At 38.5% G+C, this 26200-nt stretch overlaps 1 protein-coding gene across 1 annotated transcript in view; it reads left to right on the top strand.

Moving 5' to 3' along the window:
* LOC114653209 (cadherin-7-like) overlaps positions 1–26200 on the top strand; it is a 322615-nt gene that overhangs the window by 294240 nt on the left and 2175 nt on the right. Inside the window, 2 exon segments of the mRNA XM_051929318.1 lie at positions 438–689; positions 20725–20743. Coding sequence (XP_051785278.1) covers positions 438–689; positions 20725–20743 — 271 coding nt within the window.

Below are 26200 nucleotides of genomic sequence, written 5' to 3' on the forward strand. Positions count from 1 at the left end.
ACTCCATATGTGGTCTCCAAAGTGCATTGAATAGTCTGAACATAACATCCCTTGATTTATATACAACACTTTTAATGATATAACCTAACATTTTATTTGCCTTTTTAATTGGTTATGTGGATTGTTTAGTCGATGAAAATGCTGCGGCAACATAATTCCCTAAATCTTTTTCAGAGGTTGCTTCCTGTAGGTCAGTGTCTCTCATCTTGTATTTATAACTGATGTTGCTTTTGCCCACGTGCAGCACTTTGCACGTGTCGACGTCTATTCTGTGCAGGTTCTCCTGGTAAGACATTAATCATTCCTCTGCAGATAACCATATCACTTACAATTCTGTGCAATTGTGATTTCATTTTGTGGGGTTAAAGCATTTCCCCAAGCTTATTTTATTAATAATTTTTAGTTAATGTAATGAACAATATCTTTGTCATTTTTAGATAATACTGCATCAATTCTTACCAAAAGAAGTGACTTCAGAAGACAAGAGCAATCGATATACAAGTTGCCGATCTTGATCGTGGACAGCGGGACTCCTTCACTGAGCAGCACAAACACGTTAACAATTCGGGTTTGTGACTGTGATCCAGATGGCACGGCCCAATCCTGTAATGCTGAAGCATATATTCTACCAGCTGGACTTAGCACTGGAGCACTTATAGCAATATTAGCCTGCGTCCTCACATTGTTAGGTAAGTTTGTGCATTTTTTCCACTAATGTTAACCACTTAGTTACATCGTACGAAGGACATTCACAACTTTACCTGAGGAGCATTAATTAGTTGTTTCTGAGAGTGTCATGTGACTAGTTCTGCCTGGCAAGCCGGCTCCCCTTGCTGTTTAGTATAAAAGTTGTTTTGTTTTTGAAATCTATATATATATACAGTATATATAAAAGCCAAATACCACTGACTTACCCATTACAAAATCATGAGGACTTGGGACTTGAAATTTGGAATGTAGGTTACCCTTGGTCCATAGGTGCTCGCTAAGAAATGATTTTAAAAATTTTTTGGTCCAAGTGCAAAATTTCTTATAGTTTTTTAGACCCATTTGTATGTTTGTCCGCTTTTCACGAGAGAACTACTTAACAGATTTAGATAGGGTTTTTTTCTATAATTTGCTTGAACATTCCATTGATTTTGCGACTTTCTCATCACGTGAAGTATCAGAGTTCGCTTCTGGTACCGATCTATTAGCGTGAATCCGAGAGAGACTCATCGGGCTGCAGGTAGGGTGGCCGGCACCCTCCTCACTCACATGTCTGCCTCGGGGCGTAACCTTAACTTTGCTTAGTTAGCTAACGAGAGAACTACTTAATGGATTTAGATCTTTTATTTTCTATAATTTGCTGGAACATTCTGGTTGATTTTTCGACTTCTCCCATCACACTAAGAATCATAGTTCACTTGCAGGAGTGATATATTCACAATAATCCGAGAGAGAGGCTAAGGGCCGAAGGGAGGGGGAAAAGTGATGTCAGGAGTAGAGAGCTGGGCAGGGCCTCCTCAATGTCCTGTTTCACTAATATGTGGGCAAAGCCGCGGGGACTGGCTAGTTCTTTATAAAAAATGTTAAAAAAAAAAGTGCTGAAATTTTTTGAACATCCCTTGTATATTGTCTGTTCCAAGTTGCTTAGATATTTGTTTGTAAACCTGTTTGAATTTTATCAAAAAGTAAAGGCCCTTTGAAAATGATGAGGTAACTGCAACAGCTAGAAGCTGACAAAGCAGAAAGGTTGGACTTTGATGGCTTATGAGACTTAAAAGAGATTCTCATTTTATTTAAGAGGTGACATGATTGAAGTGTTTAAAATTATGAATGGAATTAGTCCAGTGGATCAAGACTGTGAGTTTAAAATGAGTTCACCAAGAACACGGGGACACAGTTGGAAACTTGATAAGGGGAAATTACGCAGAAACATTAGGAAGTTTCTCTTACACAAAGAACGATAGACACTCGGAATAAGCGACCAAGTAGTGTGGTAGACAGTAAGACGTTGGGGACTTTCAAAACTCGACTTGATGTTTTTTTGGAAGAAATAAGTGGATAGGACTGGCGAGCTTTGTTGGACTGAATGGCCTGTTCTCGTCGAGATTGTTCCAATGTTCTAAATCCTGTGGAAGATACTTTTGTAGCCCCTAAACCAGGGGTGGGCAAAGTCATTCCTGGAGGGCAGCAGTGGCTGCAGGTTTTTGTTCCAACCCAATTGCTTAATAAGAAGCACTTATTGCTCTAGAAACACTTCTGCTTCATTTTAGTTATCTCCCTCATTAAGATTTTGAACCCTTATTGCTTATTTTAATTGCTCCTTATTAGCAATAAGATGCAAATGACAAAAGAAGCCCAGCAGTTATCCATTTTGCTTGTTACCCTTTACACCTGTGTGTATTTATTCTGCACTATTTGGTTTAATTAAATACTTGGAAGGAAAGAGAAGAGAAAAAAGTGAAGGATTGAGAATTACCGATCCGTTTTACACTTCAAAGTATTTGGATGATATCCTTAGAATGGAAAAAAAAATCTAGGATATGAGAATGACTTGACATAGCAGAGTTAAAGCACTAACAAGCCATGAAATGTAATTATTGGCAAGGATAGTTTTCTAATTAAGCAACTGGGTTGGAACAAAAACCCGCGGCCACTGCGGCCCTCCAGGAATGACTTTGCCCACCCCTGCCCTAAACTATGTCCCAACATAATTATGTCTCTAAGCTCTGCCGCCAATTCTTTTAACTTTAGGGCTTACATATCGCTCTTTGTCAACTGGGTGATCTCCTAAAGACAGGTGGGTGCCTTTCCTAATCGCATCTATACACTTGACTTGACCACAGGTGGACTCCCAACAAGTGCTGATCGACACAATGGGATGCCCCTCAGCCAAATTTTAAGCGTCATTGCAAAGGCTCTAAAATATTTCAAATTTTTTTTTTTTTAATAAGTTGGTTTTATTATCCTGGGATATTATTCAGTGTTGATTGATAAGGAAAAAATAAATTGCCGTGATTTTAGCACAAGGCTGCAACATAGCAAAAAATGTGAAGAAGATGAAGGCGACTGAATACTGTCCAGTAGGTAGGATTTTAGAGAAGCACAGTGGCCCATGAGGATGTGTCCACCCCCAATCCCTGCCCTCCTTAGCTTTATACTTTTCAATCCTGGCTTCACAGCCTACAATTGGAAATTTGAATGTGCTTTCTGCAGCCATTCAAAGACGTGCCAACATTACTTGTTGTTTTGCCATTTTAAATAAATGAACAATATCCTTGAATTCAGCACCTTTCTATGCCAAACGTCATACTCTGAAGGTACAGCCTTATTTTTCATATGTGTCTTACTCTTTACAATCGAAATGATGTTGTGAGGATCACAAAGGAAGCCAGTGTTGTGGATTGAACTGGCAGCAATGGAATTTGAAATCCGGAGCTTACTGACAAAGGCTACACTGCAAAGTATTTAAAGAATGTCACTTCATTTTTTTTTTTTTTAATAGAAATCTTAGTAGGTTGCATGTTACATTATAGGGTCACCTTGGTCATACCATATCAGAGTCATTTGTTTAGTGTATTATGCTCTTTTGTTCAGTCTTTCGCATTAAAGGGCTGGCAAGGTGGCACGGTCGTTACTTCTGCCTCACAGCATGTGGCTCCACAAATGACGCCTTCTGTCTAATATGCGGTATTGAATCACCCGAGGGTGTGTTTGTGCATTTTCATACACCCTCTGTGTCCCATCTGGGGTAAAATCGTACTCATTGCTACTGGGCTATACTGTATGTGACTGCACATCGGATAAGGGGGATCTGAAATAAGATGGGCTGCACTTTCTTCTAGCACGGCGACAGCAAAAGTACTCGACTGCAAATACTGTCTGTTCCTTTTCTGAAGGATCTAGAAGCAAGAAGAAAATGAATATAAAATATACAGTATATTAAAAAAAAAGATTTTTTTAAGTGATACAATTTTATTCAAAAATGCACTAAAATGTTTTTTTTTCTTGTACTAAGGTTTTGTTGGTCATATGTGACTAAAAATAAAATCATGGGGCACCCATAAAAGAATTAACTAAATTCAATTAAAATGCATAGACTCAAATGATTCCCAAAAAAGAACTCTTACAATTTAAAAATTTCTCCAATTATAACTATTATCCTACATACTTTAATCAACTTTTGTATGATGTGTCATTTTCATTCCACAGTTAAGATGGTTAGAAATTTCACTTTAACGAATCTATGCATTTTAATTAAATTAAATTTATGGGCGCCTCACGATTTTATTTTTAGTCACATATGACCAACAAAATCTAGGCACATAGACTTATTTTGCTCAGCTGGAAGAATCCAGAATTTGTTAACTAATGATGTCTTATTTTAATTTCTTATTTTGTCTTTTATTTTTCTTCTCTTCATTATGTAAAGCACTTTGAGCTACTTTTTGTATGAAAATGTGCTATATAAATAAATGTTGTTGTTGTTGATGTTATTTTTAAAGTGCTTTGTTGTTGTTGAATCCAAACTCTCCTCTTTTAAGTTAGTGGGTAACTGATATTATATATTATCTGAAATTGGAAAAAATCTAATTCTCACTTACAGTATCTGTGCAGAAATATTTCAAAACCTGGCAGGATCTAATCAATAATATTTTAGAATAAGCATTTTAATTCAGGAAGTGGATTCTCTACCTTTTTTTTTTTTTACTCTATTTATTTTTATTCATTTATTAATTTATCTTAAATATAAATTTGCAATTTATATTTGGGTCGGTACTGCAAGGATTTGCAGAATCCGACAGGTGACACTCAGACACCCATGCGTGACACTGGGCTAAAAGAATGTATGTCAGGGAGGTGAGCAAGAATGGAATGGTCTTTCTAACTGAGCTTTAGAAGTCCACTGCTGAACTGAGAGAATCTATTGGAGGGATGACCCTCGTAAGTAGCGCTCCATTAATCAAATTCAGAGTTTACCAAATGGCACTTACCAAAGGACTCTGACAGCAGAAAGACAAACGATTATCTGGTATGAAGAGACAAAAATTAAACTGCTTAGACTGAACTCCAAGCATTATACCTAGAAAAGACCAGACACGGTTTATTACCTGCCTAATACCATCCCCACGGTGAAGCATGGTGGTGGCAGCATCATGCTATGGAGATTCTTCTCAGTGTCAGGGACATAAAAAGACTGGTCAGAATTGAGAGGTAAGATGAATGCAAGAAAACATAGAGAGGATCTCGAAGAGAATTTGCTCCAGTGTGCATGCACCCTCAAACTGGACAATGACCTGAAGTATACAGCCAAGACAACACTGGCTTGGCTTCAAGAACAAATATCTGAGTGTCCCTAAATGACCCAGCCAAAGCCCAGTCTTAAAAGTCATAGAATATCCGTGGAGAAAATTGAAGATGACAGTTTACAGACACTTCCCATCTAATCTGGCACAGGTGGCAAAGTGGTAGTGCTGCTGCTTTGCAGTAAGGAGACTGTGGAAGGTTGTGGGTTCGCTTCCTGGTTCCTCCCTGTGTGGATAGCGCTTTGAGTACCGAGAAAAGCGCTATATAAATGTAATGAATTATTATTATTATTATTAATCTAACAGAGCCTGAAAGGATCTGCCAGGAAGAATGGGATAAACTGTCCAGGTGTGCAAAGCTTATAGAGACTTACGCACAAAGACTCATATGAATAATTGAGGTCTACAAAATACTAAATTAAGGGTCTGAACATTTCTATGAATTAAGGTTTCTGTTTTTGATTTTTAATAAATTTGCAAACTTTTCTACAAGCATGTTTTCACTTTGTCGTTATGGGTTATTAATTCTACATTGATGGGCAAAAATGGCAAAATATTCTATTTAAAATGAAATCTACAACACAATAAAATGTACAGAAAGTGAAGGGGTCTGAGTACTTTCAGAAAGTGACAAGTTGAATACTGTAACTCAATTTATAACACATAAGTGATATAAGATGAAATACACATTTAGGAAAGTAGAATAAATGAGTGCATGGCACTGATGAATCACAATGAGGAAAAATAGCACAATAAACTAACGAAAAAAATGAGCAAATAGCTTTCTACAAGTAGCGCTGCAAGAAATAAATGAGGAGTGTGTGACGCGCAAGCAGCTTTATTGATTTTTCTCCCATTTGCAGGATGCCACATCAAGTTTTGCGCAATTAGTTACTATTATTGTGAAAAGCGCCACAGTACATAGAGACATGTGCCTATTATGTAGTATGCTACAGAGTGAGCACTGTCATTTGCTGCCACTGAAAACTCACCTTTAAATATACAAAGTTATTTCTAAATTTGTCAAAATGCAATAAATTATTCCAGACCAGTGAATCCTACCCAGAGGGCAATTCTCTGTGTTTTGTTAATTCACCGTACCAAAGAAATTGCGGCAGAAAGTCAACAGTACATAACAAATGAATGCAATTCATGTATTAGACCAAGAAAAAAGAATCTTCTAAAGTAAGTGCATTTAGACTTTATAGAATTATTTTTATATAGAAAATATCTCGTTTTTCTCTGTAATGACATAATTTTTTTTTATCAGTTTCAAAAAGGAAAGCAGCTTTGTACAAACAGGTATCATGTATTTTTATGCCCCAGTCCTGAATAATCTGTTGTCTTATGTTCATACATTTAGCTGCAGAATCTTTTCAAATAAAAGTATCCCAGCACTGAGTATCTATAAAACGTATACACCTCCATAGAAGAATTCACATTTTACTTCAAATCAAAGTAGATTGGCTCTTTAATGTCAAAGTGAAAACAGGTCTCTGGAAAGTAGTCTAAATCTATAAATATATACTCACTGTGTAAGCCCGTGCTGTAAAAAGCTCGAGGTCCTAGAAACTATTGAAATCATCAGAAAAAAAATTGAAATGTAGATTTGTCAGGTAATTGAAAGGAAATACAGTGGAACCTCGGTTTGCGAGTAACTTGGTTTACGAGTGTTTTGCAAGACGAGCTAAAATTTTTAATACATTTTGACTTGATAAACGAGCGAGGTCTTGCAATACGAGTAGTATGTATGCGCTTTGTCTGCTGAGTGTCATGTGATCACAACTGAGCTGATGGTTCTTCTCTCTCTCTCTCGCTGCGGGATTGTGGGCAATCGTCTCCTATTCTCCGTCTGAGTCAGCGTACCTCACTCATATAGTCATCATCCGTACGAGCGTATACTGTTTACTACAGCATTGTGACTGTGTGTGTGTGTGTGCGCATGTGTGCTGTGACGTGCGAGTCCCCGTCTTGCACCCCAAAACACGAAGCTGAGTCTCGGTACTTTAGCAACACCAGCTTTATTCAGCTTGAAACAGTAACAGCGCAGTTATTTATTGTAGCGGGATCGACGGCAGGCGCTTATAGCATGTCCGCGATCTTTTCGAATTCACTTTTACGGCGAACTGCTACAGTGCTGGGAGACTGCGATTGCTTTGGGACGCTCTTCCGCGTGTCGTCCTGTTGGGTGGAATCCCACAAGAGTTTAGAAACTCACTCACACCAGCCATGATTCTGTTCAAAGGTAAAGTGCAGGTTAATTTATTTTATGTATTGTTACTTTATATTTTGTATTAATCATTTTTATATGAACAGTTTTGGGTTGTGGAACAAATCATCTGAGTTTCCATTATTTGTTATGCTTTGGACTGCAAGCACATTTCCGGAACAAATTATGCTCGCAAACCGAGGTTCCACTGTACTCTGGGCATCTCTCTCCTAGGAGGATTCATTTTGCCGATGTGCCTGCCTCGCTTGAGCATTAGCGGCCAAGCAACTTTGTCTTTCTTCGGAGGTTTCATTTTGCCGATGTGCTTGACTCGCTTGGGTATTAGCGGCGGGAGGAAAAGTAAAAGGAATACCATTTTTGGCGATGTGCTCGCCGCACTTCTGTATTAGCTGCTAAGCGAGTGACTCTTCCGAGGTTTCACTTTGCCGACATGTATCCTCAGAGGTGGAGCCATTAGCCCGACTCCACCTCTCACTTCCGGAACGGACAAACACACACACTTCCACAATATTAGGGCTGGGCAAGTTAATGTGTCATTATCTCGTTAATGCATTAATTAATTAACGCCGACAATTATTTTATCGCGCGTTAACGCAGTTTTTGTTGTTGTTGTTGTTATTATTATTATTTTGAAAGCCTGTCTCGCTAGCAATCGGTAGAGATTAGTGATCTTTTTGTTACATCACTTTTCGATACGCTTTTGCTAGAAGGACAGTTAGCTTTGTTGATTTGACTTCGATTCCCTGTGTGTGCATGAGTAGAGAAGAGCAAACAGCTTCTAAAATGGCATGTGGAGAGATACCAAAGTGAATGCTCAAAGCAAAACTTTTATTCTATTATTGCTGAATCGGATTCTGATTTGTCAAATTCCGATTCTGATGCAAGTGATTTGGAGATGGAGATAAAAAATGAAAGTGAGGTACTGACATCAGCTGACCAGTCCCCAGCTGATCGTGGTGCTGAACACGTTCGTGTAGCTGATGCACCGATGACAACGTTCACCTGGGAGGGCAGACACTTACGATGTCAGGAGGTACAAACCATATTGCACCTATCTCACAAAGACAGCCAGGCAGTCAGCCCACCATACATTTCCTGCCACAAACAGGCAGCAACAGACGTTTTATGTTGATTCATGTGTGAAACCATTGCTTTTGTGTAGTTTTTTGGAAAAAATATTAGTCCTCAAAGAGTTGAACATATGACTGTTTATGCTGCTCCCTGATAAAAGAAAATGTTTCTGCTGGTATCTGTTCAGATAAAATAGAAAACAGATTTAGAAATGTTAACTTGCTGTTGCTCGGAAGGTGCCTATTATAGTGTTGGCATCGTGGCTCTGGACTTGGAGGGTAACTCGCTTAGCTGCTAGTACACAAACGAGGCAAGCTCATCGGCAAAATGAAACTGCTGAGGAAAGAGAACCTCACTTATTCACTAATGCACAACTGATGCGATTGATTGTTTGAAGTACCAGAATCCATAGTTTCTAGGAGCCCAGGCTTTTTAGAGCACGGGCTTACACAGCTAGTATATATTGTGAGAAACCAGCCCTGACACAAACCAAATGGACACCAGCAATTCTAAAACACATATGTTTATTGCTCCTAGGGTCCCAAAACCCAAGTCCCGTACACACACAGTGCTTCCTCCACCACAACACCCTTCTATGGGCCTTCAATGTCCATGGGTCGCCTCTCTTCCTTCTGTCACTGGAGCTTCGTCCACCTCCAGCTCCCGACTCTCGCTCCTTGACTGTAGGAAGGAAGCCCCTTTTATATTCACCCAGGTGTGCTCCAGGTGTTTGCTGACGACCTTCCGGCAGCACTTCCTGGTGTGGCGGAAGTGCCGCACTAGCACCTGGAAGAACTCCGGGCGTCCCTGGAAGGTTCTTCCTCCACCTGCCCAGGTGTGGCGGAAGTGCAGGTTTCCCAGGCCCAATGACGCTTGGGGCACCCCCTGGCGGTGGCCATGGCCCCCAATGAGTTTGAGCCTCTTTGCTCCGTCCCCGTGGTCCCCTCATCATCCAGGGAGGTTGCCCCCTCGTGGCCCGGGGAATGTATAGACTTCCTCCCAGTCCTTCCAGGCATCCCGGATGGGTCTGGCCCCCAGTCTCCTGCCACAATATGTACAGCACTGTGCAAAAGTTTTAGGCAGGTGTGAAAAAATGCTGTAAACAAAGAATGCTTTCAAAAATGGAAGTGTTAATCATTTATTTTCATCAATCAACAAAATGCAGTGAATGAACAAAAGAGAAATCTAAATCAAATTAATATTTGGTGTGACCACCCTTTGCCTTCAAAACAGCATCAATTCTTCTAGGTACACTTGCACAGTGTTTGAAGGAACTCGGCTGGTAGGTTGTTCCAAACATCTTGGAGAACTAACCACAGATCTTCTGTGGATGTAGGCTTCCTCATATCCTTCTGTCTCTTCATGTAATCCCAGACACACTCGATGATGTTGAGATCAGGGCTCTGTGGGGGCCATACCATCACTTCCAGGACTTCTTGTTCTTCTTTACGCTGAACATAGATCTTAATGACTTTGGCTGTATGTTTGGAGTCGTTGTCCTGCTGCAGAATAAATTTGGGACCAATCATACGCCTCCCTGATGGTATTACATGATGGATATGTATCTGCCTGTATTTCTCAGCATTGAGAACACCATTAATCCTGACCAAATCTCCAACTCCATTTGCAAAAGTGCAGCCCTAAACGTTCAAGGAACCTCCACCATGCTTCACTGTTGCCTGCAGACACTCATTATTGTACCACTCTCCAGCCCTTCGACGAACAAACTGCCTTCTGCTACAGCCAAATATTTCAAATTTTGACTCTTCAGTCCAGAGCACCTGCTGACATTTTTCTGCACCCCAGTTCCTATGTTTTCGTGCATACTTGAGTCGCTTGGCCTTGTTTCCACGTCGGATGTATGGGTTTTTGGCTGCAACTCTTCCATGAAGACCACTTCTGGCCAGACTTCTCCGGACAGTAGATGGGTGTACCTGGGTCCCACTGGTTTCTGCCAGTTCTGAGCTGATGGCACTGCTGGACATCTTCCGATTTCGAAGGGTAATAAGCTTGATGTGTCTTTCATCTGCTGCACTAAGTTTCCTTGGCCGACCACTGCGTCTACAATCAACGTTGCCCGTTTCTTTGTGCTTCTTCAAAAGAGCTTGAACAGCACATCTTGAAACCCCAGTCTGCTTTGAAATCTTCGTCTGGGAGAGACCTTGCTGATGCAGTAGAACTACCTTGTGTCTTGGTGCTGTGCTCAATCTTGCCATGACATGAAACTGTCTTCCACAACCTCACCTTGGTAGCAGAGTTTGGCTGTTCCTCACCCAGTTTTAAGCCTCCTACACAGCTGTTTCTGTTTCAGTTAATGACTGTGTTTCAACCTACGTGTGACATTGATGATCATCAGCACCTGTTTGGTAGAATTGGTTGATCAAACACCTGACTAGAATCCTACAAAATCCCTGACTTTGTGCAAGTGGACCTATAAGAATTGATGCTGGTTTGAAGGCAAAAGGTAGTAACACCAAATATTAATTTGATTTAGATTTTTCTTTTGTTCGCTCACTTTGCATTTTGTAAATTGATAACAATAAACAATCATTATTTATATTTCTGAAAGCATTCTTTGTTTACAGCATTTTTTCACACCTGCCTAAAACTTTTGCACAGTACTGTATATACAGTAATATATATATATATATATATATATATATATATATATATATATATATATATATATATATATATATATATAGGGTGGCACGGTGGCACAGTGGGTAGCGCTGCTGCCTCGCAGTTGGGAGATCTGGGGACCTGGGTTCGATTCCCGGGTCCTCCCTGCGTGGAGTTTGCATGTTCTCCCCGTGTCTGCGTGGGTTTCCTCCGGGCGCTCCGGTTTCCTCCCACATTCCAAAGACATGCAGGTTAGGTGGATTGGCGATTCTAAATTGGCCTTAGTGTGTGCTTGGTGTGTGGGTGTGTTTGTGTGTGTCCTGCGGTGGGTTGGCACCCTGCCCAGGATTGTTTCCTGCCTTGTGCCCTGTGTTGGCTGGGATTGGCTCCAGCAGACCCCCGTGACCCTGTGTTCGGATTCAGCGGGTTGGAAAATGGATGAATGGATGGATATATATATATGTATATATGTACTCTACATATGCACAAGAACATCATTGGTTTTATCACCTGTCTCTTCTTGCATTTTTTGATTGTTTATCTGTCAACTAAAACATTTTAAAGTACATCCTATAGCTAAGTGCTGCTTTATTTTATTGAAATAAAAAAGAAGTAATGCTTATTTAATTAAAAGCGAAGAAACAATTATAAAAAGTCAGATATTCTATTTATATTATACAGACGTGTTGTACGCACAGGGAAAAAGGGTTTCTTTTATTCCAGTTTGATTGTTTATCCCCAAATACTGCTTTTCTGACTTTTAGTCATCTATCAGTTGTCATTCTTCATGAATGTTATGTGCATGTATAAGAAATATAGGCTGATAGAGGCAATAATTCACATTCACACTGCATCTGTTGATGGATGGATCATTAGATGACTGCCTGCCAGCTATTGCTCAGAAAGTAATTTTCTGCTTAATATATCTGTAAGCCTAGGAGTGGCGAACAAAAGTTGCTTTGTCTCTGTGATTTTCAATGGCCTAAGGTCTGCCTCTGTGTGCCTGTGTTTACTTAATTGGAAGATCTATACACATCTCCCATTGCCTGTCTTTATCAATTCAATTATTTTGTGAGCAGGGTCTGTTAACCTATGTAGCAGTAGCATTTCTGTTTATTTATTTTATTAATTCAGACAAATTTTAAGAGTTAAATCTCAACATATTGTACTTGAGCTATATTTTGTGAGTGCAAGTCTATAGAATTACTGTTTTTTTCCCATCCTTTTCCCCTGTAGCTACCCAGGATATTCTTTTTTTTTTCCCATTCTTCTATTCTTGTCTATGTATTATTAATATTTTATTAGAGGAATTTGCCTGAGGTTGCCATAAGTGTCTGTCTCTCAACCAGGAACCTGAGGTTTAACCCAGCACTTTATAGAGCATTAACGTTTTATTGTTATTATTTAGCTGATGCTTTTATCCAAAGCCACTTACAACATGTGGGAGATACAATTGCTTCCATTTCTTTTGTTATTCCAATTGAACTATAGGCAGGTGAAGTGACTTGTGCGTGGTCACACAGTGTCAGTAGTGGGATTTTAAACCCACAACAGGTTTGAAGTCCAAACAACTTGACAACTTTGGCTCTGTGGTGTCTTGGCAGCTCATGCAAATTCTTATCGGATCCTTTCTTGATGGTACTAAGAGCCCCAATCACCACAGACACAGCGCAGGTCCTGTTGCCTCACATCCTGCTGATTTTGATCTCCAGATGTAAATATTTACTTTGTTTGTCAGCTTCTTTGAGCAGAATGTTGTTATCATCTGGGACCACTACACTAATCAGCAGGCATTGCTTCTCCTCCTTGGGATGGACCACCATATCTAAACAGTTAGCTGAAATATTATGATCGGTGTGCACTGCCAAGTCCCACATGATCATAGTTTCCCTGATGTTGACCACAGCCTTTGACGTGTGCTGGTACTATTTCACAGGCATTTGTCCACCTAGCATGCCAATAGTTGGCAACCTTGTTGTGCAAGTTTATATATGGCTGTGTATCATATACAGAAGCCAGGGTTGTACACCCACTAATGATATTGCAGACCAACTCTGCTGCTCATTCTGCACTTCTTATTGTCCTGCTGCTTCCAGATGTTCCACTGGTGGTATCTGGTGTTGTGTGACTGGTCGTCAGCTGCAACAATTAAGCTTTTAATTTCTTCCTTGAGCCAGAGGATGTTCAGCCATGCCACACTTGCTCTTTTGTCAACTAATGGTCTATCAAAACTACGGTAGAACTGGTTGTGTGCAGTGGATTTTTTCTCAGCAATTGGGCTGCACTGGTAAGCACTTGTTCTTGATTTCCTTACCAGCTGCTCTGGTGGCCTCAAGGATCTTCATGAGCTTGGTGAACTTATCTCTGCTGAACTCAATGTAGTTGTGCAAACCATTGACAGCCCTGTTGTATGTTAACATGAATCTGCAGTAACCATTCCATGTCTTGATATAAAGCTGCTTGGCATCTGATTTTGGATGGTGAGGTCCATGCATGGTTAGGAGCATCTTGGTCTTGGTGTCCATCCTCTCAGTCTCACATCATATACATGGGCACTGGAATGGCAAGGTTGTTGATGGCTGAGATCGTATTCTACAACTTGACCTCAGACGTGAGGACCAGGCACAGCCATGATGGTGGTGATGATGATGAAGATGATTGTTGTTGCTATCATTAAGGGTGACAGACGCAGTTCAAAAATTTACAGCATCTCATAGGAATTTTTTTTCTTCTTTCTACCCTGCATTTTTATGAACTCCACAGATGCCGTCTGAGTTCTGCTCTTCAAAATTCACAATTAATTCAATTGAGTAGTGGGCAAAAAAAAAAAAATAGATGTTAAGCTTGTAATTATTATCATTTGTTGTCTTCCTAATTTTAATTTAAATCAATGCTTTCTCAGTGGTTGTCTTTGTAGGTTTAAAACTTGTGTTATAATTTAAGGAATGTTTGTAAGAATTTAAGAAGATTCCACTTCTGCTGTGTTTCTGTTTTGTTTCCTCCCCCACATTTATTGATACATTAAATCACTTAATACACCCATGCTATTTAGGAAAGGAGTGCCAGTACAAATTGTTCCCCTGGTTACAGCACTCTGCACCTGAATTCAAATAAGAGTAATTTATTAAAATAATAATAATGGCTAAATACTATTAAATGCTTTCCAAAGGAGGAACATTTTTGGCCCCATTCCAAATTTCAATGACTAAAAAGTAACATTTACTACCTATGCCAAGTCCAAAACATGCCTCCTTGGTAAGGTCATCAGATGTGTCATTTTTAACCTTCCAAAATGCAAAGGCGACCGCCTTCCCCTGGACTTTTATTTCTTGTGTATGTTTACGAGATGCATAATAGGGAATGGGGGAACACCCCAACCCAAGACTTCGATTTCATGTGTGGTTTTATATGACAGTCTAGTCAGTCTATACACAAGTGTCCTGGTTTGGGACTTTGAGAATTTAGTCACAGTACTTCTAGGTGGACTATCCTAATAAAGCACAGGCAGGTGTGGTTACTTTTCATAGCAAAACATAGTTTATGGTCTTCCTCTTTAGAAATGAGGAATCTGTGCAAAATATGGTGATATTGCAAGGTGGATTTACATATATTGCATATATATATACATATACTGTATATATATATATACAGTATATATATAAATAATATATATATTGTAAAAGAAGTAGTCTCAACACACGAAAAGGTTTGGGGTAGCCACCCGTATGTTGTCCCTGGCTGTAAAAGGGCAAAGAAAATATTCAAGATGTGTTGTCATTTGGCCAGAACTTGAAATGACGTCAGTCTGGGCGCCGGAACCAGAAGTGATGTTAAATCACGCAGGTTTTCCTGTATTTGGCCTGCAGAGATAACAGAGGTAGGTTTAATGCACCCTGCCACCCTCTGGCCTGGTGGGTAATTACCTCCTTTTGGTCCACGCATCTCCTCCCTAGTTACATGTATGTGACAATATTATATATATATATATATATATATATATATAATATATATATATATATATATATATATGTATATACGTCTATATACATCTATATATATGTGATATATATATATATATATATATCCATCCATTAACCAACCCACTGAATCCGAACACAGGGTCACGGGGGGTCTGCCGGAGCCAATCCCAGCCAACACAGGGCACAAGGCAGGAACCAATCCTGGGCAGGGTGCCAACCCACCGCAGTATATATATATATATATATATATATATATATATATATATATATATATATATAAATAATAGGCTTCTAGACTTAACTGCACAGCAGTTTACTAATTTTGCCAGTCTCATGCAAGGGAGTTAAAACTTTTTAAATCCCTCTACTGATCACAACATTGCAAACCTCCCCTGTTTGACTTGTGTATCTTCTTCCAATAAACGGAGGACTCCAAATGCATTTATACCCATTCAGTTTTTGCACACTTTATTGCGTTGTAGATTTCATTTTAAATGGATTATTATGCAATTTTTGACCATCGATCAACACTCAATAACCCATAATTACAAAGTGTTTTCTGAAAAGTCTGCAAATTTATTAAAAATCAGAAACTGAAATCTCTCATTCATAGCAATATCCAGAACCTCTGCTGTGCAATCCCTTTTTGCTTTAATTCTCCTTGAGATGTGTCTAAAGAGAACTCACTGGAAAAAGCACACTTTTATTTTCAAATTAATTGTGAGTCCAGATATCTTTTGAAATTCTGCTAATGCATTGAGGACTGCTGGTATGGAAGTTTGTGGATCTGATATATACAGTACCATATCATGTACATATAGTGGTATTTTTTGTTTAAGTCCTTCTCTGATAATCCTCTTTATCTCTGATGCATTTCAAGAGTGAATGGCCAGTGGCTTAATGGTAATAGGTCAAGTTCCACTTTCTAGTTTGAAGTATTTTGTTTGTTAATACAAATTGAGGCTTCTGGACTAGTATAAAGTAGTTTGATCCATGTACTTATTCTTGGGCCAAACCCAAATTTGTGCAATTTGGTAAATAGTTAGTCCCATTCAACCATGTCAAATACTTTTTCTGTGTCCAAAGATAATAAAATTTATGGTGTGTTAATTTTATAGTTGAGTATGTTACATTAAACAAACATTGAAGATTAGATGCTAAGTATATGCCTTTAATAAATCTGGTTTGGACTTGTGATATTACAGAAGGAAGCACTTTCTCAATTCTTCTAGCTAACACTTTGGAAAGTATCTTAACATCATTATCCAGAAGTGAGACTGGTCTGTATGATGCACATTGTAATATGTTAGTCAGTCATTATCCAACCCGCCATATCCTAATACAGGGTCACGGGGGTCTGCTGGAGCCAATCCCAGCCAACACAGGGCACAAGGCAGGATCAAATCCCCAGGCAGGGCGCCAGCCCACGGCAGACATAGTAATATGTCCTTATTTTTTGTTTTGAAAGATAATTAATGCATGGCAAAAAGTTTGAGGTAGAATTTCATTGCATTTAGCTTTTGTAAACATTGCTAATATTAGTGGAGCTAACTTATTCGAAAATAATTTTTTATATAAAGTTCTACTGGGTAGCCATCAGGGCCCGTTGCTTTCCCATAATGGAGTGAGTTTATAGCATCTAGTAATTATGACGGTGTCAAAGGTTTATCCATTATATAGGTGTGTTAAAAAACTCATTAGATTGTGTCTTATTTTCTATAAACTGAGTAGAATATGAGGACTTATAGTACTCCCTAAATGTGTGAGTTATATATTTATAATCAATGATTTTATCTCCTTCTGAGATGGTAATTTCTGTCATTGCATTGCGATCTTCCTGCTTGTGGATTTGTTGAGCTATAATCTTATTAGCCTTCTCTCTGTGTTTATAGTATTGATGTGGCAATGTTGTTTCTGTAAAGTGTCTCATTTAGAGACCTAGCATATTCTTGATCTATTCTGGTAATTTCATTGATTAGCTCTGATGCCTTCTTGGTTTCCAATTTATTTTTGTGGGAAAGACATGAAACAATCTGTCCTCTTAAAAAAGCTTTCAGAGTTTCCTAAACTATTCCTGCAGAGACCTCTAAAGATAAATTTCCCTCAGAGATTATTCAGAGATGAATTCTGTACAGTTCTCCCTAGCTAATGACACAGGGTTAAGACGCCAGCTATGAGATGAGTGTGCAGGGTATAGTTATATAAGCTCCATGATCAGAGGAGCATGATCAGAGATAACAAAAGTGTCATACTTTCAAGATTTGACGGTAGGTGATAAATTATTATCACTAAGGAACTAATCAATTCTTGAGTAAACATGATGTACTGGTGAGAAGAAGGAATATTCTCTTGAATTTGATTTGAAAATCTCCAGGGTCTGCTAGGTTATGATCCATTACAAACTGTGTGATTATTTTTGCAGTGTTTGATGACCTATTCATGGCTGGATTTAAAACACAATTAAAGACTCCAGCCATTATAATTTTAGGAGTGTTAACATTAGGAATAGATGCAATTGCATTTTGGATGAAATCTCCATCATCCATGTTAAGTGCTCAATTTTTATCAAAATTACTTTATATTAAAATAAATTACCCATCGCCATGACATATTGCCCTTCAGGATCAGATACTACATCTGGAACTACAAATTAGATAGATAGATAGATAGATAGATAGATAGATAGATAGATAGATAGATAGATAGATAGATAGATAGATAGATAGATAGATACTTTATTAAACCCCAAGGGGAAATTCACATACTCCAGCAGCAGCATACTGATAAAAACAATATTAATTAAATAGCAATAAAAATGCAGTGCAAGTAAAAAAAAAAAAAAAAGATTATTTTGTGTATTAAGATTCCCACTCCTCTAGTTTTCTTTGTATAGATGGAGTGAAAAATTCAGCCAATCCAATATCTTTCTGTCCTTACTCATTAAGTGAGTATGTAAAAATACTATCTTGGCATTAAGACCTGTTAGGTGAGAATTTTTTTTTTCTCTTTACATCGTCATTGAGCCCTTTGACATTCTAGCTCACAAAGTTCACTGTTTCTTCAGAGAAACACTACTTCTGCATTTTTGAAGACATTTTTTAAACTTAAGTATAGGTAGTATGTTGTTTCATACAATAGTTTTAACCTTGATTTCATATTGTTGATGGATTTTATGACTGCAGAACCTATTATCATGTTGGCACTTAAAGTTGTTGAGGTAAAAAGGATAAGAAGTATAACTTGCTCTCTATATCCCTCTCTAGCACACAATATTAGACTGGACACCTTCCCATTTATTTTAGTAGATCACTTCAAATACCTAGGAGTAAACATCACAGGTATTCTTTTTCAACAAAATTTTGCTATCTGCATGGAAAAAATTGAACAAGACGTGAACAGATGGTCTGCCCTCCATCTCATATTAGCAGGGAGAATTTAAGAATGCCAAGATAAACATTCTTCCCAAGCTTCTATTTCTATTTTAGAACATCCCCATATACATTAACAAATCATTTTTAAAGAAATTAGATTCAATCATAACCTCATTTATTTGGAATTTGAAACATCTCCTCATCCAAAGGGTGAATTTACAATGACCTAAAGCAGAAGGGGGCATGACATGACCTAACTTTCAGTTTTATTGCTGGGCAGCAAATATGTAACATCTGGACATCAAAACAGCAGTAGAAATAAAATCTTGCTGTACTTCGTTATATGCCCTACTTTGTGTCACAGCAAGTACAAACTACAATATACTAATAATCCAATTGTCAATCAATCAGTCAGAAAATGAAACCAATGTAGAAAGTATTTTAAGATGGAGAAAATCTTATCTGTTAGACGTTTATGTGATAATCACCTTTTTCTACCCTTTCAAACGTACACAGTTAAACATCCAGGATCAAAACACTTAAGAGATTTATATATAGATAATGTCTTTGCATTTTATGGACAATTACACTTCAAATTTTTCTTCCTAGCCACAAAATATTTCCACTACTTTCAAATCAGAAATTTTGCTAAAAGGAATATGTTCAATCTTCCTTACCTTCCACCCATTTCTACTTCAAAGGAAATACTGATCAGTCTTGAAGACTCAGACAGCATCTCAATAATATATAAAAACATTTTCAAGTATCTTCCTTTCAAAGAGTCCAGCGTATGATGGGGAAAGGATCTTTCACTTAATATCTCAGAAAAGGAGTTGGAAGGCAGCCATGCAGAGAATGCACTACAGCTTCATATGTGCAAAACATTAAATCTTTCAACTTAAATTTTTTTTAATTGAGCACATTTATCTCATTTAACATTGTCCAAAATGTTTCCAGGGCAAGATTCATCCTGTGAACATTGCAGTCGAGCTCCAGCCTCACTTACCCACATATTTTGGGCATGCACCAAATTAACATCATACTGGACCAAAATCTATGAATGTCTTTTAGACAGCCTTGGTGTCACAATCACTCCCAACCTCTTAACAGCTGTGTTTGGTGGACTCTCAGATGGGCTTATTGTGGAGAAGGACAAATGAATTGTACTTGCTCATACCAAACTTCTAGCATGTAGACTTATCTTGCTAAACTGCAAACATTCCAGCGCACGGCCTGCCTTATAAGCATGTGTCTGCAGCATTACACGATACAAATGTATAAATGTAAATGTATAAATAGCTTAGCTTTGACAGCACGCATAGCCACGCAGTATGCTCAATGCAGAAGTATAAATCAACCTTAATACCACCCCTTTGATAAAGCATGGTGGTTATAGCATCAACAACAAGTTATTTCTTGTACAGCTCAAAATCACACAAGGAAATTTTCAATGGGCTTTAACAAGCTCTATTTTTTGACAGCCACCCATCCTTGAAATCTATAGGAAGACAAGAAAAAAAACTCCCAGAAATACCTTGTAGGAATAAAAAAATGGAACAAATCTTGGGAAGGGCAATTCCGAGAGAGAGAGAGACTCCCTTCCTGGTAGGTTGGATGTGCCATGGGTGTCATAAAATGGGGTAAATACAACAGAACACAAGTAATCCTCTTCACAGACCTAGATGTCCACTCTATCATGGCCACCTCAGAAATGCAACATAGTAGTACAAACTACTTTATACTTGCATAGCATCATACTATGATGGTGCTTCTCGGCAGGGACAGGGGACTGGTCAGACCTGAGGGAAGGATGAAGGAAGCCAAATACAGGAAGGTCCTTAGACAAAACCTGCTTCAAAATGAACTCAACCTCCTACTGGGGTAATGGTTCATCTTTCATCATGACAATGACCTGAAGCATACAGCTTCAAGACAAGTGTATGACTCTCCTTGAGGTACCCAACCAAATCTCAGACTTAAACACCATAGAGCATAAGTAGTCAGACTTGACGATGGTGGGTTACAGATGCTTCCCATTCAGTCTGATGGAGCTTGAGAGGTTCATCCAGGAAGAATGAGATAAACTGCACACACCCAGGTGTGAAAAGCTTGTAGCCAAGAAGACCTGAAGCTGTAATTTCTGGGGGACATCTACAAAGTTAAGGGGTCTGCATACTTGTATGAATGAGAGATTTCAGTGTTTGATTTCTAATAAATTTGCACACCTTGCTGAAAACATGTTTTCACTTTGTCATTATGGGTTGTTGAGTGTTAACTGATGGACAAAAATGACATACTTGTCCATTTCAAATTAAATTTACAACACAATAAAGTGAGCAGACAGTGGAGCAATCTGAATACTTTCAGAAACCACTGTAAAGAAAATAAAGCAAGAAAAGCAGGCCTTATAGAAACAGGAGAAAGCAACAGTCAACCTTTAACATCCATATTTAAAACTATTAAATACAAAAATAGACCTTTATGAAGTTCTGCTTAAGATTCTTCAGAGAAGCAGTCATGTTGACTCGTGGTTTGAAAAATTTATTGAGGGCCAACTAATTGTTTAATAATCCAGAAAAACACACCTCTTTAAAGATCATTTGCATGATATGAATGTGAATAATGTGAGTTGTGTAGGCAAAATGCCAAATGCGACTGTGCAATGCAAAAGCAGGAATGTGATTAAAATCATTTACAAGGAGAAAAAATAGGGACCTGAAACAAAAGAGGCACATTGAGTTAAATAATCATCTATTTTGATTGTTAGCTGGTTTTCCTGAAGTTCTTTTTTAGTAAAACTTCACACACCTGTCTCTGTGAAAAGTAGTTTCATCTCATCTTGCTTTGTTACCGCAGCCGCTTCACGTGGTGTAGGTCCTGGTGGCATCAGTCCAGGCAGGACTGCCAAAACAGTTCTCTTCCCATCTACAGATTCCATTTATTCCTCGGGAAATTCCCAAGCATCCTAAGCCCAGGCATAATTTCTTATATCAAAACCTTAGATAGATAGATAGATAGATAGATAGATAGATAGATAGATAGATAGATAGATAGATAGATAGATAGATAGATAGGGGGTGGTATCGCTCCCTTGAACCCTCAGACTATACACCAGACAAAAGTCCAAATTATTATTTTATTCAGACAATACAGTGCACAAAGAACCCTCCTCTCCACAATACTTATAAAAACTACAATAATCAATCCTCCACTCTCCCAGACACGTTGCCACCCTTCCACCCAGCTCAGCTCAACTCTGGGATCTCCCACAGTCCTTTATATAGTCTGTGACCCGGAAGTGCTCCTGAACCCCTGTCCATGTGACTTCTTAGCACTTCCGGGTCAGATCCAAAAGTCTTCTTTTCATCCTGGAAGTATGTCGGTCTTTTTGTTTATTTGATAATGACGCACTTTCGGGTTGTATGCGAAAGTCTCTCTGCTCCTCCCTGCAGCGCCTTCTAGGGGCCCCTGTGGTATCCAGCAGGGTTGTAGGTGAAAACTCCAATGCCCATAATTCCCTGCTGGCATTCAGAGCACCACCATGCTGCAGGGAGGGCTCCATCTGGCAGCCTAGGGGTATTGGCCGGGTTGAAAGGCCGGCCATATCCCACAATAGATAGATTGTCACTGTCGCTGCTTCAAAGTGAAAGTATTCGCTAATTTTTAGTCTTTTATTTTTTGGTGGCACTCCATGCCCCATAGCCTCCATTATAAAATACCAGTGCAGGTAAGAAATTCTTTAAAAATGTATAGAAAACCATTAACTTTAGAACACAATTTCGTGTGGCAAATATATATATACCATACTTGTGAAGGAATAACAACTTTAGAAACACGGAACTCATTCTTTAAGAGAGTTAGAGTAATAGGAAGTGACAGCGGGCCAGGCAAATAAGAGTTCATGCAGAAACAGATACAGGCCGGTAACCAACCAATTAATTGTTAAACACACTCCTTCTTTTTCACTCTTAATCATTTCTTGACAATTTATTGTTTTCATTTTATCTAACGTGCGCTTCATGAAGCTGTGGACGGCAGCTGGATAAGCTGGAGAAATCCCATATATGGCGCCTTCAGAAAGTATTCAGACATATTCACTTTGTTTCACATTTTGTTATGTTGCAGCCATGTGCTAACATGATTTAAATTATTTTTTCCCCACATCAAGCAACACTCAATACAGCAGAATTAAAAAGAAATTGTTGCAAATTTATTAAAAATTCAAATACTGAAGTATCTCTTTAACACCAGTATTCTGTCTCTTTAACTCTGTACTTTGTTTAAGCACCTTTGGAGTCTTCTTGGGTCTGACACAACAAGCTTCACACACCTGGATTTGGGGATTTTCTGCTCTTCTTATCTGTAGATGCCCTCAAGCTCTGTTAGGCTGGAGGAAGACCGTTATTTTTCTCCACAGATGTTGTATTGGGTTCACATCTGGCAGGGCCAATCACGGACACTCCAGAAGTTTTTCCTAGGCCACTCTGGTGTTGTCTTTCCTTTGTGCTTAGGGTCATTATCATTGTAGGAAGGTGACCCATCAGGCCAGTTTGAGGTCCAGAGAGCTCTGGAGCAGATTTTCTTTAAGAATTTTGTTTAATTTTGCTGTGTTCAGCTTTCCCTCAATCCCTGCCTCTTCAGCATGATTCTGCCACCACCATGCTTCACAGTTAGAATGGTATTTATTGCACATGTGATGACAGGAGTCATGTTTTCTTCAGATATGACCCTTATCTTGGTTTCATCAGACTAGTGAATCTTGTTTCTCATGGCCTGAATATCATTTAGCTGCCTTATAGAGAATTCCGCATTTCTTTTACTGAGCAGAGGCTTCTGTTCGGTTACTCTGTCAAAAAGCCCAGATCAGTGCAGTGTTGCAGCAAAGGTTTTCCTTCTGGAAGTTTCTACCATCTCCACACAGGTTCTCTGGAGCTAATGAAGAGTGGCCATCAGATTCTTGGTCACCTCTCTTTCCAAGATCCTTGTCTGCCAATTTCCCAGTTTGGCTGGGTGGACAGCTCTAGGAAGAGTCGGAGTTGTTTCAAACATCTTCCAATTAAGAAATATGGAATCCACTGTGCTCTTGGTACCTTCAATGCTACAGGAATTTTTTTGCTTTGTACCCTCTCCCACCATCACTATCATCAATGAGGGAGGAGCGAAAGCTTTAGATTTGTCAAAAATTTCGATTTCCAGTTTTCGATGGATCTCAACATTTTAGGGTCACCTGATACCAAAAACACTGATATCTCGATGAAGGGAGTTTGTTTGTCTGTTTGTATGTCTATCTGTGTTTCACAATGTCTTGAGGACAGTCTAGAGCTAAAATGGCTGGACAGAAAAATACCCAACTTGAAAGATAAGCCTATTATGAGATGATGATATGCTCATTAGTTTTTGAGCTAAATCGTGCAAGAGAAAGGGGCACTCTAAAGGAACCCTCAAATACTGTAATTCTGCAATTAATTATGAATCCTTCTCATCAATTGCTATTGTAACAACCTATTTTATGATCAGAAAAATCAGAATCAGAGTGGTAAATAATTACAGAAATATTATAGAATCGTTCAGATTACTTGTTTCCTAAGGCACAAAGTCTACTGACGCTCATGTCCAAATTTGTTTTTGTAGCCCTCCCCAGATCTGTGCCTTGACACAGTCCTGTATCCAAGCTCTACAGACAATTCCTTAGACCCCATGGCTTTGTTTTTGCTCAACTGTGGAGCCTTCTAGCGAAGGGTATTTGCCTTTCCTAATCATGTTCAATCAATTGAATTGACCACAGGTGGACTCCAAACAAGGTGTAGAAACATCTTGATGATCTCAATAGAATGGGATACACCTGAGCTAAATTTATAGTATTATAGAAAATGGTCTGAATGCTTGTGTCAATGCAATATTTCAGTTTTTTTTTTTTAATTTATAAACATTTCCTAAAATTCTGTTTTTGCTTTGTCATTCTGGGTTATTGAGGGTTGCTTGATGTGGAGAAGAAATTCATTTAAATGATTTTAACTGAATGTTGCAGCATAACAACATGTGAAAAAACTAAAGGTGTCTGAATACTTTCTGAAGGCACTATAGCTGGTATTAGGGAAAACATATCTTGATCCCTGATTCCTGTATATTGCTGGTTTATTTTGACGCTAATATACAATGGCACTTAGGACTCCTGCAAGTATATTAGAAATATATTGAATAAAGGGCTATTAGGAACATACCATTCAAGATATTACCATTTGTAATCTGTAATCATGCTAACAATTCTCTGTTCAAAAAATGCTTTTATAGATATAAACGAGCATCTTTAGCATATAGGTGATAGCTTTAGGAAAGCACATTTACTTAAAATGTAAAGAAGAATGAGTTAAACTTAAAAATGAGATATATTCATGGTGCATATACTCAAGGTCAGTGACCTCTTCCTATAGAAGTGTCTATATACTTTAACCAGGTAGATAAATGTCATCATAAAGAATCTGTGTTATTGTTCAGTCAGAGAACTTGCAGATAAACATTTTTGATCAAACACCAGGAGATGTGCATAAATAATTTAAAAAGAATTAAAAAAAGAAAAGGTACAAAATTAAACGAAACCAAATACGAGAGACATTAATTGTGGTTGGGGGAACATGAGGGTCAAAACCTAAAGAACACACAAGAGAACAACACAGTAATACACTTTGAATTCTGTAGAGATTTGATATCTGCAGACTGGATAAGGATTTAAACTGATAGCCGTCCTTTTATCCCATCACATCGATTACGCTGAAGCCACGCACCATGCAACACTGGAAGTGGACCCAAAATCATACTAAATCATAACAGTTATATTGGTAGTCTTATGAGATGATTTGAAGGATTTGTCTGATATTTTTTTACCTTTGTGAGCTGAATTATCATGGTATTTCACTCTACTTATCCTTTACCTAGGGGTAAGTGTACTCATCAGATTCATTACCGGGCTGGTCTACTGTTGCACCTTAAAATTAACACACGCATATATAGCTATATGAATACACACAGAAACTCAACAGTGCCCCACGAATGACACACACAGCTTGTTAATCTCTAACACTTTAAACCACACAAGTGCCTTAGGAATAAAATAAGCTGTCACTCTCTCAGCATTTCAAGAGACTTACTTATTATCGGCACGAACAACATATGATGTTTTAAAGATATCTCAGACCTAAATATTACTTTTGGTCTCCAAGAATTCATTTAAACATACAAAGGCTCAACATCCTTGATTACAGACCATTTATCAGCCAAGAATGCCTTACTTTACCTGCTGTTCCCTACTATTGGGAGGAGCTCTCACCCTCAGCCCTTAATAAACCTCGCAGCACAGAGATAATAGCAAATCTCTGGCTGCACCAGGTGCTCAATGAAATCTACCTTATTATTTCAATCACTCTAGACATGAAGACAAAGTATAGAAAGTTAAACCCAGTATGGTATTTATTACAGGAATAATAATACCAGTAGAATAAAGAATAATAGAAAATAGGACTGATAGTAAAGTCTGGATATATTTAGTCCTTAGAAAAAAGCTTACAAAAAAGTAAAGATGACAAGGATGAATGTTGCAGGCGGCTTGTGATCTAGAACTTGTTGCTTTTCATGAGATGC

Source organism: Erpetoichthys calabaricus, chromosome 6 (assembly GCF_900747795.2).
Source record: "Erpetoichthys calabaricus chromosome 6, fErpCal1.3, whole genome shotgun sequence".
In the NCBI taxonomy this organism is placed as follows: Eukaryota; Metazoa; Chordata; class Cladistia; order Polypteriformes; family Polypteridae; genus Erpetoichthys; species Erpetoichthys calabaricus.